General features: G+C 31.3%; 1 protein-coding gene across 1 annotated transcript; it reads right to left on the bottom strand.

The window, feature by feature from the left end:
- Positions 1 to 2,128: 2,128 nt before the first annotated feature.
- Positions 2,129 to 13,659, bottom strand: LOC143074094 (uncharacterized). Its single transcript, XM_076249645.1, has 6 exons — positions 13,588 to 13,659; positions 10,590 to 10,675; positions 9,021 to 9,277; positions 8,422 to 8,563; positions 6,228 to 6,488; positions 2,129 to 3,037 (listed from the first exon to the last, which is right to left on the bottom strand). Exons 1-6 carry the CDS (start codon positions 13,593 to 13,595, stop codon positions 2,853 to 2,855), a joined length of 939 nt encoding a protein of 312 aa, XP_076105760.1. The 5' UTR covers positions 13,596 to 13,659; the 3' UTR covers positions 2,129 to 2,852.
- Positions 13,660 to 13,853: the final 194 nt, after the last annotated feature.

The following is a 13,853-nucleotide window of genomic DNA, read 5'->3' as shown; positions in this document are numbered from 1 at the left end:
AATAACTACTCTTAAATACATCATAAAATATTAAAATGTAAAATAAAGTGCTTGTTATCACTGAATGGTAAAGATTGGTTGGTAGTAAAAGTGAATATACATTGTATATAGTATAAAACAATGATTTAAGTTGATTTAACTACTATTCTGAACAAAGAAAGATAACTCCAATTGAAAATTTCTTGCTATTGCACAATATTGTGCAATTAGATATTTCTTGCTATTGTGCAATACTGTGCAATTGAAAATATTTGCTATTGCACAATACTGTGCAATTGAAGATTTCTTGCTATTGTGCAATACTGTGCAATTGAAAATTTCTTGCTATTGCACAATACTGTGCAATTGAAGATTTATTGCTATTGCGGAATACTGTGCAATTGAAAATTTCTTGCTATTGCACAATACTTAATATAATAATTTTGGATCCTGATTTGAACCAACTTGAAAACTGGGTCCATAATCAAAAATCCAAGTACATGTTTAGATTCAGCATATCAAAAAAGCCCAAGAATTCATTTTTTGTTAAAATCAAACTTAGTTTAATTTTGGACTCTTTGGACTTTAATGTAGACCAATTTGAAAACTGGACCAAAAATTAAGAATCTACATACACAGTTAGATTTGGCATATCAAAGAACCCCAATTATTCAATTTTTGATGAAATCAAACAAAGTTTAATTTTGGACCCCGATTTGGACCTACTTGAAAACTGGACCAATAATCAAAAATCGAAGTACATTTTTAGATTCAGCATATCAAAGAACCCCAAGGATTCAATTTTTGTTAAAATCAAACTAAGTTTAATTTTGGACCCTTTGAACCTTAATGTAGACCAATTTGAAAACGGGACCAAAACTTAAGAATCTACATACACAGTTAGATTCGGCATATCAAAGAACCCCAATTATTCAATTTTTGATGAAATCAAACAAAGTTCAATGTGGACCCTTTGGGCCCCTTATTCCTAAACTGTTGGGACCAAAACTCCCAAAATCAAAGCCAACCTTCCTTTTATGGTCATAAACCTTGTGTTTAAATTTCATAGATTTCTATTTACTTATACTAAAGTTATGGTGCGAAAACCAAGAATAATGCTTATTTGGGCCCCTTTTTGGCCCCTAATTCCTAAACTGTTGAGACCTCAACTCCCAAAATCAATCCCAACCTTCCTTTTGTGGTCATAAACCTTGTGTTTACATTTCATTGATTTCTATTTACTTATACTAAAGTTATTGTGCGAAAACCAAGAATAATGCTTATTTGGGCCCTTTTTTGGCCCCTTATTCCTAAACTGTTGGAACCAAACATCCCAAAATCAATCCCAACCTTCCTTTTGTGGTCATAAACCTTGTGTCAAAATTTCATAGATTTCTATTTACTTAAACTAAAGTTATAGTGCGAAAACCAAGAATAATACTTATTTGGGCCCTTTTTTGGCCCCTTATTCCTAAACTGTTGGAACCAAACATCCCAAAATCAATCCCAACCTTCCTTTTGTGGTCATAAACCTTGTGTTAAAATTTCATAGATTTCTATTTACTTAAACTAAAGTTATAGTGCGAAAACCAAGAAAATGCTTATTTGGGCCCTTTTTTGGCCCCTTATTCCTAAACTGTTGGAACCAAACATCCCAAAATCAATCCCAACCTTCCTTTTGTGGTCATAAACCTTGTGTTAAAATTTCATAGATTTCTATTCACTTAAACTAAAGTTATAGTGCGAAAACCAAGAAAATGCTTATTTGGGCCCTTTTTGGCCCCTAATTCCTAAAATATTGGGACCAAAACTCCCAAAATCAATCCCAACCTTCCTTTTGTGGTCATAAACCTTGTGTTAAAATTTCATAGATTTCTATTCACTTTTACTAAAGTTAGAGTGCGAAAACTAAAAGTATTCGGACGACGACAACGACGACGAGGACGACGACGCAGATGACGACGCCAACATCATACCAATATATGACCAAAAAATTTTCAATTTTTGCGGTCGTATAAAAATAAGAAGTGTGATATGATTGTCAATTAGACAACTATCTACAAAAATACCCTAGAACAGAGATGTAAACAATAACAAGTTGTAGGTTTCTCCAGCAGAAGAAATCATTACAAAATGTAAAAAGATAGACTTGCACAGACAAAGAAATCTGTTATAATTTGCAAAATTCATTTCAACCTTATTCACACCTCGTCCTTTTATTTAATATTAATAAAAAGCAAATACTTCCAAATTTATTTACCGAACAAAAGTAAGCATTTAGAATGGTAGGTGGGATTATTTGAGACAATACATGACTTTTTCTCTCAGAATTTTAGTACACACAAGTTATCCTCTTTTTACTTTAAATTCCTCTCATTCTTAGAGGTTCAGTATTTTAAACACACATCAACATTTTCATATAGGAATCAACCTGTTCTTGTTTTAAACAACCCTATTCATCATTGGTTAAATGGAAGTCAAAATATATTTTCAATTCCATTAAAAGGGGGGGGGGGATTGGAGTGGTCCTGAACCTGAAATCCCGGGCTTAAGCACATTAAATCTTGAGGTCCCAAATTTTAAGAAATTTAAATCCTGACATCCCAAATTCGAAAAAAGAATTCCCGGATCCTGAAAGGATCAATCCTGAAATACAGAGTTTAAAAACACCAGATACAGATGCCCCGAAAAAAGTCTGGCCCCCCTCATTAAATATTATGACAACAAAAGGTGAACCCCACATTAAAATTCTAATCCTACTCATCATTACCGATGAATTGTGGCAAGATCTGTATAAAGCTATTTTCTTACAACAGTATTTGATCTAACAATGGCTCGCTACATTAAAATAGTGATAATGACACATGTATACATTATGAGTTTTCTGTATTATAATTTACATATTCTGCATTAAGACGATCTGTTTCAGTCAGTGGAACAGAGTTCTCTAAAGCTTCCTCGTAAGTTGGAGGTAAGATTTCTGGTGTCTTTGGGTCCGTTGATCCATTCTCTCTCACGGGAGTCTGTGATGGACTGAACTCATAATAGATCTCTGGATCTAAAAAGCAAAAATGGTAAAAATTAAGTAATCTCTTCACCAATTTTATGAACACCAATAAGACTAGGCCAGTTGAAGGACGCCTCCGGGTGCGGGAATTTCTCGCTACATTGAAGACCTGTTGGTGACCTTCTGCTGTTGTCTGTTCTGTAGTCGGGTTGTTGTCTCTTTGGCACATTCCCCATTTCCTGTCTCAATTTTATTAGTTGACAGGTGTAAATTATAAGTGTCACTGATAATAAGAATATGTTTTATTTGTCATAGCTAAAACCCAATCATCACTCATTTATTATGACTGATCACCTTACTGATCTATAATTGGATTAATTCCCTTTGTCATTAGCAACAAACAGCTTACACCCTCCCCCCTTTTTTCATATCTTTCAGTTTGTGCAAATTGTTTTTCTTGTAATTCCTCCCATTGCAAGATATTTTCTGTTTACAGTTGCACCTTTCTGTCTAGAATATCTTTTTATTGATCAAAATTTAATTTTCAGTGTTCTATTTTCTTAACCGTTGTCTATTCATCCTTTTTTATTTGCCTATGGTTTTGTCTTTCCTTCTTTAACTTATAACTATTAATTCAACAGATTTTTGTTACCTTCTCACCTTTTTACATGATAGTAAAATCAATTTTAAGTATTCTTCTGCTAAATTTTCCTGCTCTTCATTGATTGATTGATTGATTGATTGATTGATTGATTGATTGATTATTGGTATTTAGTTTTTATTGGTGAAGGAAGATGGAGTGCCTGAAGAGAATCATTGATCTTCAGCAGGAAAACTAACATAGTACATTAAGATTGAAGTATAACGCACCTGCCATATGCAGCAGTTTAAACTCAGTGTAGCCTGAGTGTCGACAAACTTGTAGGGCCACCAAGGCCCCTTATCTCTCTTGAATTTACATGATAGTGTGTTCTTCCATTTATGTGTACATGTACTTTTAAGCATTAAGTGTAATACAATGTAATTTTTTTTTTTGCAGACAAATCAGTAAGACTTGTACCCTTATTTTGCTAATTTTATCATACACCATATTCTAAATTACCAACGTGTTTTATACTCTTTTGAGCTTAATAAAAATAATGGGGAATGTGTCCAAAAGGACACAGATGATGCCTTCGCTAGCATATAATGTTATTAAGGGACATAACTTAAGAACTGTAAAAGTGAAGCTGCCAAAAATTGAACTTAAACTGAGTTTAGAGGTAATAAGCATTATATACACATTTCATTAAATTTAGTTGAGACAAACTTATGTTAAGAGAACAGAAACTAAAAATTCTTCAATTTTTCCACTTGTAGAGGGGCATAACCCTAGAATGGTAATCTAAGTGCTTGTAAGTTGTAACCAATGAATGGTAAAGATTGCTTTAATTTATCAGTTGGTAGTAAAGTGAATATTGCATTGTATATATTGTATATTGTATTGATTTAAGTTGATTCAACTTCTATTCTGGACAAAGAAAGATAACTCCAATTTGCAAAGAAGATTATATAAAGCATTGGTTTTAGGTGATTCAACAACCATACTGGACAAAGAAAGATAACTCCAATTTATTGACTTGAAACTACAACAAGAGTGCACACGCTGAAATGTCTCGCCTTCTTTACTAATCATTGATATTATGTTGATAGTCTTAAGTATAAAGCTTTATAACAACTGTCACATAACTTAACATTAACCAAGATAACAAAGACCAGTGAACCATGAAAATGAGGTCAAGGTCAGATGAAACATGCCAGACAGACATGTACAGCTAACAATGCTTTCATACAACAAATATAGTTGACCTTTTACTTAGAGTTTAAGAAAAATAGACCAAAACACAAAAACTTAACACTGAGCAATGAACCGTGAAAATTGAGGTCGAGGTCAAATAAAACCTGCGCGACTGACATATAGATCATATAATATTTCCATACACCAAATATAGTTGACTTATAGCATATAGTATTAGATAAAAAGACCAAAACTCAAAAACTTAACTTTGACCACTGAACCATGAAAATGAGGTCAAGGTCAGATGACATCTGCACGCTAGACATGTACACCTTACAATCATTCCATACAACAAATATAGTAGATCTATTGTGTAAAGTATGAGAAAAAGAGACCAAAACACAAAAACTTAACTATAACCACTGAACCATGAAAATAAGGTCAAGGTCAGATGACACCTGCCAGTTGGACATGGACACCTTACAGTCCTTCCATACACCGAATATACTTGCCCTATTGCTTATAGTATCTGAGATATGGACTTGACCACCAAAACTTAACCTTGTGCACTGATCCATGAAATGAGGTCGAGGTTAACTGAAAACTGTCTGACGGGCATAAGGACCTTACAAGGTACGCACATACCAAATATAATTATCCTATTACTTAAAATAAGAGAGAATTCAACATTACAAAAAATCTTAACTTTTTTTTTCAAGTGGTCACTGAACCATGAAAATGAGGTCAAGGACATTTGACATGTGACTGACAGAAACTTCGTAACATGAGGCATCCATATACAAAGTATGAAGCATCCAGTTCTTCCACCTTCTAAAATATAAAGTTTTTAAAAAGTTAGCTAACACCGCCGCCGCCGCAGCCGCCGCCGAATCACTATCCCTATGTCAAGTTTTCTGCAACAAAAGTTGCAGGCTCGACAAAAATGCTTGTTTTTGGCCCCTTTTTCCTAGACTGTTTGCCCCATAACCCTTAAAAATATATCTCAACCTTCTGCTTATGGTATTAAACATTGTGGTACAATTACAGAACAATTGAAATACTTATACACAACTTATTGTTCTGACACTAGATAAACGCTATTTTTGGGCCCTTTGGGCCCCTAATTCCTACACCTTAGGGACTATAACCCCCAAAATCAATCCCAAGCTTTATTGATTTCTGTTTACTTATACTTGCGTTATTATCCGTAAACGATTGTCTTCGGACGACTCTGACGACGACACTGAAGACGACATGATACCAATATATGACCGCAAAATTTTTGCGGTTGTATAAAAATAATCAAATATAGATACTTTTGTACCATTAGATTTTGCTTCTTTTCTTCTTTTTTCAATTTTTCTTTGTTTAGTGACGCTTCATGGTCAATTAATGCTAATAAGGAAGAGTGTATTACCAGTACACAATAAATCATTTCTCCTACAAATAAATTTGTTTCCTCACCTGGTTCCCTTATTTGTCTCGCAGCTGGTTCCTTCCCTGGGACAGGTACATAAGCATTCACATTAGTTGCATTACTACCAGGAAGGTTATACAGATTTGAGGCAGACGGCGAGACATCAAAGTCCTCTTTTATTGACATCCTCAGTTTTACAATTTTGAATACAAAGTACACAATAAGTACAAAAGCTATTACACTTATTATAGCTATTCCAATCTTTACACCTACTGACAATTGACTGTCATCTTCTGGTTTCAACGGCACTGAAAATATAAAATAAATGTCATATCATGGATTCTTTATTATTCCCTATGGTCCAAGGACACAGTTATCGTCCTTTGGTTTTTGTTGTCCCTAGTGTGAACAGTGTATAACTTGCATTTTTTAGTTGATACACTTCGCCAATTTATTTATTGATATTTAATGCATGAAATATTAAGAAGGGGGGTGTAATTACATGCTAAAAAAATTTGGGTGCTGAATCTTTATGTTAAGTAGTGATTTGGTCCAGTTAAAAAAGGTCAAATTTTATTACGTCGGAAGCTGTCAAACTGAATTTTAGACCCCCTTAACACAGAAATGTCAATATTTTGAGTAAGAGCTGGTAGAAGTTTCTACAAATTTGATATCATTTGTCCCACTAGTAGTGCACTACACTGTAAAAATCTTTTTGAGATAGAGCAGGTGGGAATTTTTTAATTTGAATTTATTGTCTAAAAGAAATGCACTACGAAATAACTGTGTTCTCGGGCCCTAAGTACCATTTCTCTTTGATTTTGTGGATATAAATGTATAAGCAAGCTTTGGAAAAAGTATGATATTAAATAAACACACATACATTTGTTCTTAAATCCATAGAACTGGTACTGATGTAATAAATGAATCTCAATGAAAATCAGTTTTCAAAACATTTCATTTCTTTGCTATACATGTATTATGTCTTAGGGTAGTTTATTTTATATACATGTACACATTGTATTATGTTATTTTATGTTTTGATTTATTATATTTGTATGACTTTACTCAATTTGTCTTTATTGTACAAAAAATGTAATTAGGAGTTTTTGGTGGGGTTCCAATTTGTGTTACCCATTTGTTGGTTTTGTGAACTTGTTTTTCATTTCTGTGTCTATGTTTTTGCCATGATGTTGTCAGTTTTTTCTCCACCTATGAGTTTTAAATAAGGGTCTTAATGTGGTTACCTTCATGACAAAAAACAATAAGAAATGTACGCCTTCATTTAGACAATGAAAAAATCGACTGATTTTGATGAATCACATTAAATTTTTTCCAAAAATAACGGTCAACATAATTATTTGAGACTTCTGACAAATCAGGATAAGGATATTTTGACAAATCACAGTACAATTTCAACTTGAACACAAGGCAACCGAAAAGGACTGTTTGACGCCGACAGTTAAAGGCACTCCAACCCTCTTGTATGTCCAATTGATAATATCTGCCTCTCTTTTACAATGTGGGATATATATATTTTTAAATGAATTGACATAGCAATATGTTTGTAATGATTTCAGCACAAACAAAAATATGACCATGTTGACCAAAATATAAAAATTTAAAAAAAACTTGAACCACATACTTTATTGGAAAAATATCATTGAATATATAGCAGTTTGACAAACACTTAATTTGATCATTGTGAATCTTTACATTTCCGTAACAATAGAATGTGATTAAAATGGTCAGTTGATTTTTAGTTATCTCCCTATAGTGTTATGTACCACCTTAAAATCAGCACAAAACATGGAATTAAAGTGATCAAAATCACCGCTGGAAAGATTGTAAGACTTGTATGTATAATTTCAGTCCATATTTTAGTCTTCCATCAAGGTATCGCAGTGAATAAACAAAACACTTGATATATGCAAAACCATACTTTGGCCTATAATAGTTTTCTTTTACAAATTGTGACTTGGATGGAGAATTGTCTCATTGGCACTCATACATGTACCACATCTTCTTATATCTATAAACAAATTTATTGCAATTAAACATTTTTGTCAAATAATGTTCACAGTAAAAATTTACCAAAACACGATTCCTCCAACAAAAAAAAATATCCTTGAAGTCCCTGAATAAAATATTGGACCAATTAATAAAGGTTTCAATAGTAAGATTATTATTCAATATCTTTCATCTCAAATGCTTTACCATCAGACTATTTTTTTAACTCACCTGAAGTTATATTTAATATGAAATTATATCTGAGATCATTTGGATTATCTGTCTTTAAATAAAATCTCAAATAGGTATTCTCTTTGGAAAGTCTAAAAGATTGGTCCTTTGCTTTGCCTTTAGTATTACAATCAAGTGTTTTCTGAAGAAGAAAAAGAAAGTCCTTGGTGATTAATACATTCCCTCATGCTATAGTTGTATTTTCCCTACAAAATGTTACATGATAAATAGTTTTCTAATACTGTAGATTCATTATTACTTGTATGACACCAAATTTCATAGACTTCATAGGTAAAAGTGAACCACAATTATTTTTTGGTCAATAAAGACCTATATTTCTATATTGCATGCTACCAAATTTTTGAAAACCACTAAATCAAAAATCCTTGAAAAATTATTTATTATCAAATTGCTTGTAAGCACTGAAGGGTAAAGATTGTGCTAATTTATCAGTGGGAAGTCAAATTAAATATTGCATTGTCAATAAAGCATTGGTTGTAATTGATTCAACTATAATTCGGGGCAATGGGAGTGTTGAAAGTGATGTTTAACACAAATCAATCAATAAAATGTACACTTATTAAAAGATTTTAACTTACTAAGGATTTTTCATGCATCATTGTCGATGATATCCCTTCAGAAATGGTGACTTTAACAACACATGTCTTGATATAAAAAGATATAAACGTAACAACTAATGATCTGTTTTCATCAAATGGACCAACAATTAATTCACAATCGTAAATCTTTGGTGGATCGTCTTTATTTCCTTCTTTGGCCTGAATAAAAAAAGGCTTTCCGTCATATACAAATATGGCAGTTTTCTTCTTGCACATAGTTTCATCGTCCATCCAAACTGAAATAAAGAAAACAACACATATAAATTAAGAAGGCAAGTTTTAAAAAAAAGGCATTGGACATTGATGATACTGAAGACATTTGAACATTTTGAGTTGGACAAGACTTTGCAGGTTTGAATATGGGGCCTTTAATACATGTAATTGGATGAAAAGTTGACTTAAAATTTGTTGACATTGACCTTACCTACAGACGTAACAAACCCTCTATTGGTGTCAGCTCAGAATAGTCAGTTGCAATTGAAATTCAAAATATAATTTTTTATATAATATATGTATGAATAATGTACTGTAATATTTTTTTTTACTTCTGCATGTATTACAACTACCTTTGATAGTATTTTAGAGAATTTTATAACCTAGTTATCTAAAAAAAAAAGCAATGCAAATGTACATGTAGTACATGCAGAGTGTTGTTGTTAACCATGTTGAAAACTATTTGTACATGTACTTTTAATATATTTCACAATAAAACTGCATGCTAGCTGAGAATAGAAATTGGGAATATATCAAAGAGACAACAACCTAAGATAAGAGCAGACAACAACTTAGATAAGAGCAGACAACAACCTAAGATAACAGCAGACAACAACCTAAGATAAGAGCAGACAACAACCTAAGATAAGAGCAGACAACAACTTAGATAAGAGCAGACAACAACCTAAGATAAGAGCAGACAACAACCTAAGATAAGAGCAGACAACAACCTAAGATAAGAGCAGACAACAAGTCTGTTGGTGGTGCTTTGTGGATTTTTTTTTGATTTTTCATGTATCAGTTGCTTTTGCTTACATGGACATACATGACATAAACTATACGCACAGACCTCTTCTTCAAGATGTTTTCATAGAACAATTTAAGACATAAAATGCATGCATAGTAGCAATTTAGTTTAAGGGTTAAAATGACATTTTAGTTTTGTTTTGCTAATTGTCATCATCATGATGGTTTTAAGAATCTAAAATGTGGATATTGTATGTCCAGGTCCCTATAGGCATGTATACATACTTAAAGCTACATTGTATTCCTTGTTAACATAATGTAATTTGATGTGACTGTCATACAAGTAAGATGTTTAACTAGCTATAAAACCAGGTTTAATCCACCATTTTCTACATAAGAAAATGCCTGTACCAAGTCAGGAATATGACAGTTGTTGTTCAGTCCTCTGATGCGTTTAATCTTTTGATTTTGCCCTTTCATATTAGGGACTTTCAATTTTGAATTTTCCTCAGTGTTATGTATTTTTGCTATTTTTCGTTTTTACAGCCATGATTGTTTAAAATATGCATCTTCTTAAAATTAACATACCTCTTTCACCTACAACTGATGATGACTTTAGCAGAATTATCCATAATAAAAACCATTTACACAAGGCCGTACATAAGTTCTGAGACCTAAAAATATAATAAACAAATATTTTATAAGCTGAAATTTAATATTTTTTCTAGACATATGAAAATTTCACCTGTTAGCTCTTTTAAGGAAAAGTCACTTGCAAAATTAGGATTTGACAAAATTATCATTTGGTTCTATTTACATTTAGACCTATATTGAGAAACCCGTTAAATTTTTAAAACATTACATGTACATTAGAGGGTCTGGTAAGGGGTCCTTCAATTCTGTAAAAAAAAAATATTCTTAAGCCAATATTTTTTTTATTCTTTTTAAATTTTGTAAACATATTGGTTTTTTTTTGTTTTTGGCCTTATTCTAATACAGTAATTTAAAAAAAATATAGTAATAATACCTGGCACTGTTGTCAGTTACCGTATATCATTTGTGTTACTGAATACCAAAAAGAATAATAAGGATACACATTTTGAATTTATTCTGTTTGAGTACATGTACATGCACATATCAAAATGAGGCTTGAACTTAATCAGCATACATCATTTGTACAGAGTACAATGTTATAGCTGGCAAAATTAGTTCTCTCATCTCAGATCAAACAGGCATATTTTTGTATGCATGGTTATGTTTTCAATTTATAAACTATACTTTAAAACAACGAAGAAAAACAATACCTGAAGATAGCAATTATAATTTGTTAACATTGAAAATGATATATATATATATACACATGTATATATATATATATATAAAAATCTGAACAAAAGAAACCAACATTGAATACATTTCTCTAATTCAGTTACCTTTTCAATTTTTTATGCTTGAGTTTTTTTAAAAACAAATGTTATTTATATAAATATGCTGTTAACACTAGGATATCGTATAGCATTTAAAAAATTTCCTGACTTCATCCCCTTTCAAAGGTGACATCTGCCTCATATTATCTATCATTTTGGGTTCATATTGAATTTTCAGGAATTCTCAGGAAATTGTTATACTGCTCTTTTATTGGAGTCTGCGTCTGTTCAACCAAAATAATGTTCCCTCCCATTCTTGTTTGCCCTCTTCCATGTTTGCACCCTTTTAAAGGTTTTGTGTTAAATAAGCTTTTAATCATGCTTTAATAAGTATTTTTTTTATTGTTATAAAATAGAATAGAGTGATATTTCTAAAATGATAAACAGGTTTTCTTATGTGAATTATTTTGACATTTGATTCGAATTTCAACTGGATAATAAATATTGCATGATAATCTACATGTAAGAGTTGTATTAGAAAATAAAGATTCCAAACTCATCACAAACTGTTAAAAATAATTATCTTTCCTTTTTTTCATTAAAAATTAAAATCTTTGTTTTGTTTTACTCCTACCAAGCACTTCTTGTATTTTACTTTACAAAAAATATAACAAAAATACCATATTACCTACATATGTATCAAAAAGACGATGTGGTATGATTGCCAATAAGATAACTCTCCACACAAAACCAATGCAAAATGACACAGAAATTAACAACTATAGGTCACTGTATGTAATACTATGTATGTATGTATGTAAATACCAATTTAAAACGGTATCTTAGATAAATCATAATTAACAATTAATTATCTATTCACACAAAAAATATTTCATTTAAAATTGATGAATTCTATTCATAAAAATATAAATATACATTTGATGTTTATATTCAATAAAAAAATAACTTCCAATTCAACCAGCATATGAATAAAAAAAATACTATAGGGTGAGAACAGACTCAAGGGCAGAATGTGTTTTATGGAGCAAAAGGACCTGACAGTCAGATATTGTATTAACTCAGATGACTTCACAATACACCTTTATCACTATTTGTCCGCCATTACTGAATATCACACAGGTTCATGTAAAATTTTGACGTTGTTATGATATTGTAATTATTGTATTTATTTATGTTGGCCTGATTTGTATTGTGTGGCCTGATAGTTGTTTACAGAATAATTTTAGAATTGTGCAGTTTAGAAATCTCTGGAACAATTACAGAATGATTGGAACTTTCCAGAATGATCCTAATAAAAGATGCATTATATAAACTTTTACATTTACTAGAAACTTCTGTTGTAACTTTCTAGGATGTTCTATTATAGACTGTTCTAGAATCTTCCATGACAAATATATATATATATACAGACACTAAAGTTAAACTCACTCTTGGACTTACTCTTGGACTTAGATTTAGACATCGATAGACATTAATATTCATAGCATTTGGATTGACACTTTTATTCTACAAAAAACATCATACTGGATTGTGACCTTAGTAGTGAACGTAATATTCAGATTGGATTCCTAGAAGATTTCCGAATACAGATAAAGATAAAAGATTGGACTCATATTTTGACAGTTAAGTTGACAGTAATATTTGTGTAAAACTTCTTGTAAACTTTTGTATAATAAATATTGTTTAATTTTATTATTGATTTGTGTCTTTTGTTGGCTACAATTTAAAGGCGATTTCTGGCCGTAACAACGTCATAAAACAAAATATCTGACGCCACAATGGAAAAGTGATTGTTGTATGCATTAAAAGTTCAATCTACTGGGTTATCCGGAATTAGCGATAAGGTGTACAAATGTATGAACAGATGAAGTTTCACTTTTGATATGAGACTAAATTATATCTGTTGTAGAAGTCTCAGTATAAAACGACAAACAAAAGCAATGAAAAATCCATTTTATTGAGACAATGTATTTCTAGTCTCATAAAAAAATAATACAAACATATTGTTTACCAATCCTGATCAACCTTGACCTAAACACAATTTGATGGAAATTATCAAGGATTTGATGGAATACAATGCTGAAAAATGGTATATTTGGTACATTAATTTAGCTTTAGAATATATCCAAATCTTGTACTTGAGAAAAGTATATGGTTAAATTTGTATTTCTAATCAAATATAGTGCAAAAAATCTTACATATCCATTGTCACATTTCGGTCTTGTTTACAAAAATATAATTAGTTCTGAATTACAATAATGCTTTTATTTTTAATACGAAGTCTTGCTCTACACAAACGCATTGGTGAGAATGATGTAAGAGATCGTATAGTCAGTTATCGTGATCGGGCGATATCAATTCCGAATTAAAAAAAAAATACAAAATTATGAAAATAAAATTTTGATTTGATCTGAAATATATTCTTAGTAAAGTGATAGTGTTACTGAATAAATACAAATCATCT

The sequence above is a fragment of the Mytilus galloprovincialis genome, chromosome 1 (genome assembly GCF_965363235.1).
Source record: "Mytilus galloprovincialis chromosome 1, xbMytGall1.hap1.1, whole genome shotgun sequence".
Classification (NCBI taxonomy): Eukaryota; Metazoa; Mollusca; class Bivalvia; order Mytilida; family Mytilidae; genus Mytilus; species Mytilus galloprovincialis.
The sequence above is the reverse complement of the archived record's forward strand: the minus strand, read 5'-3'. Positions and strand labels throughout refer to the sequence as shown.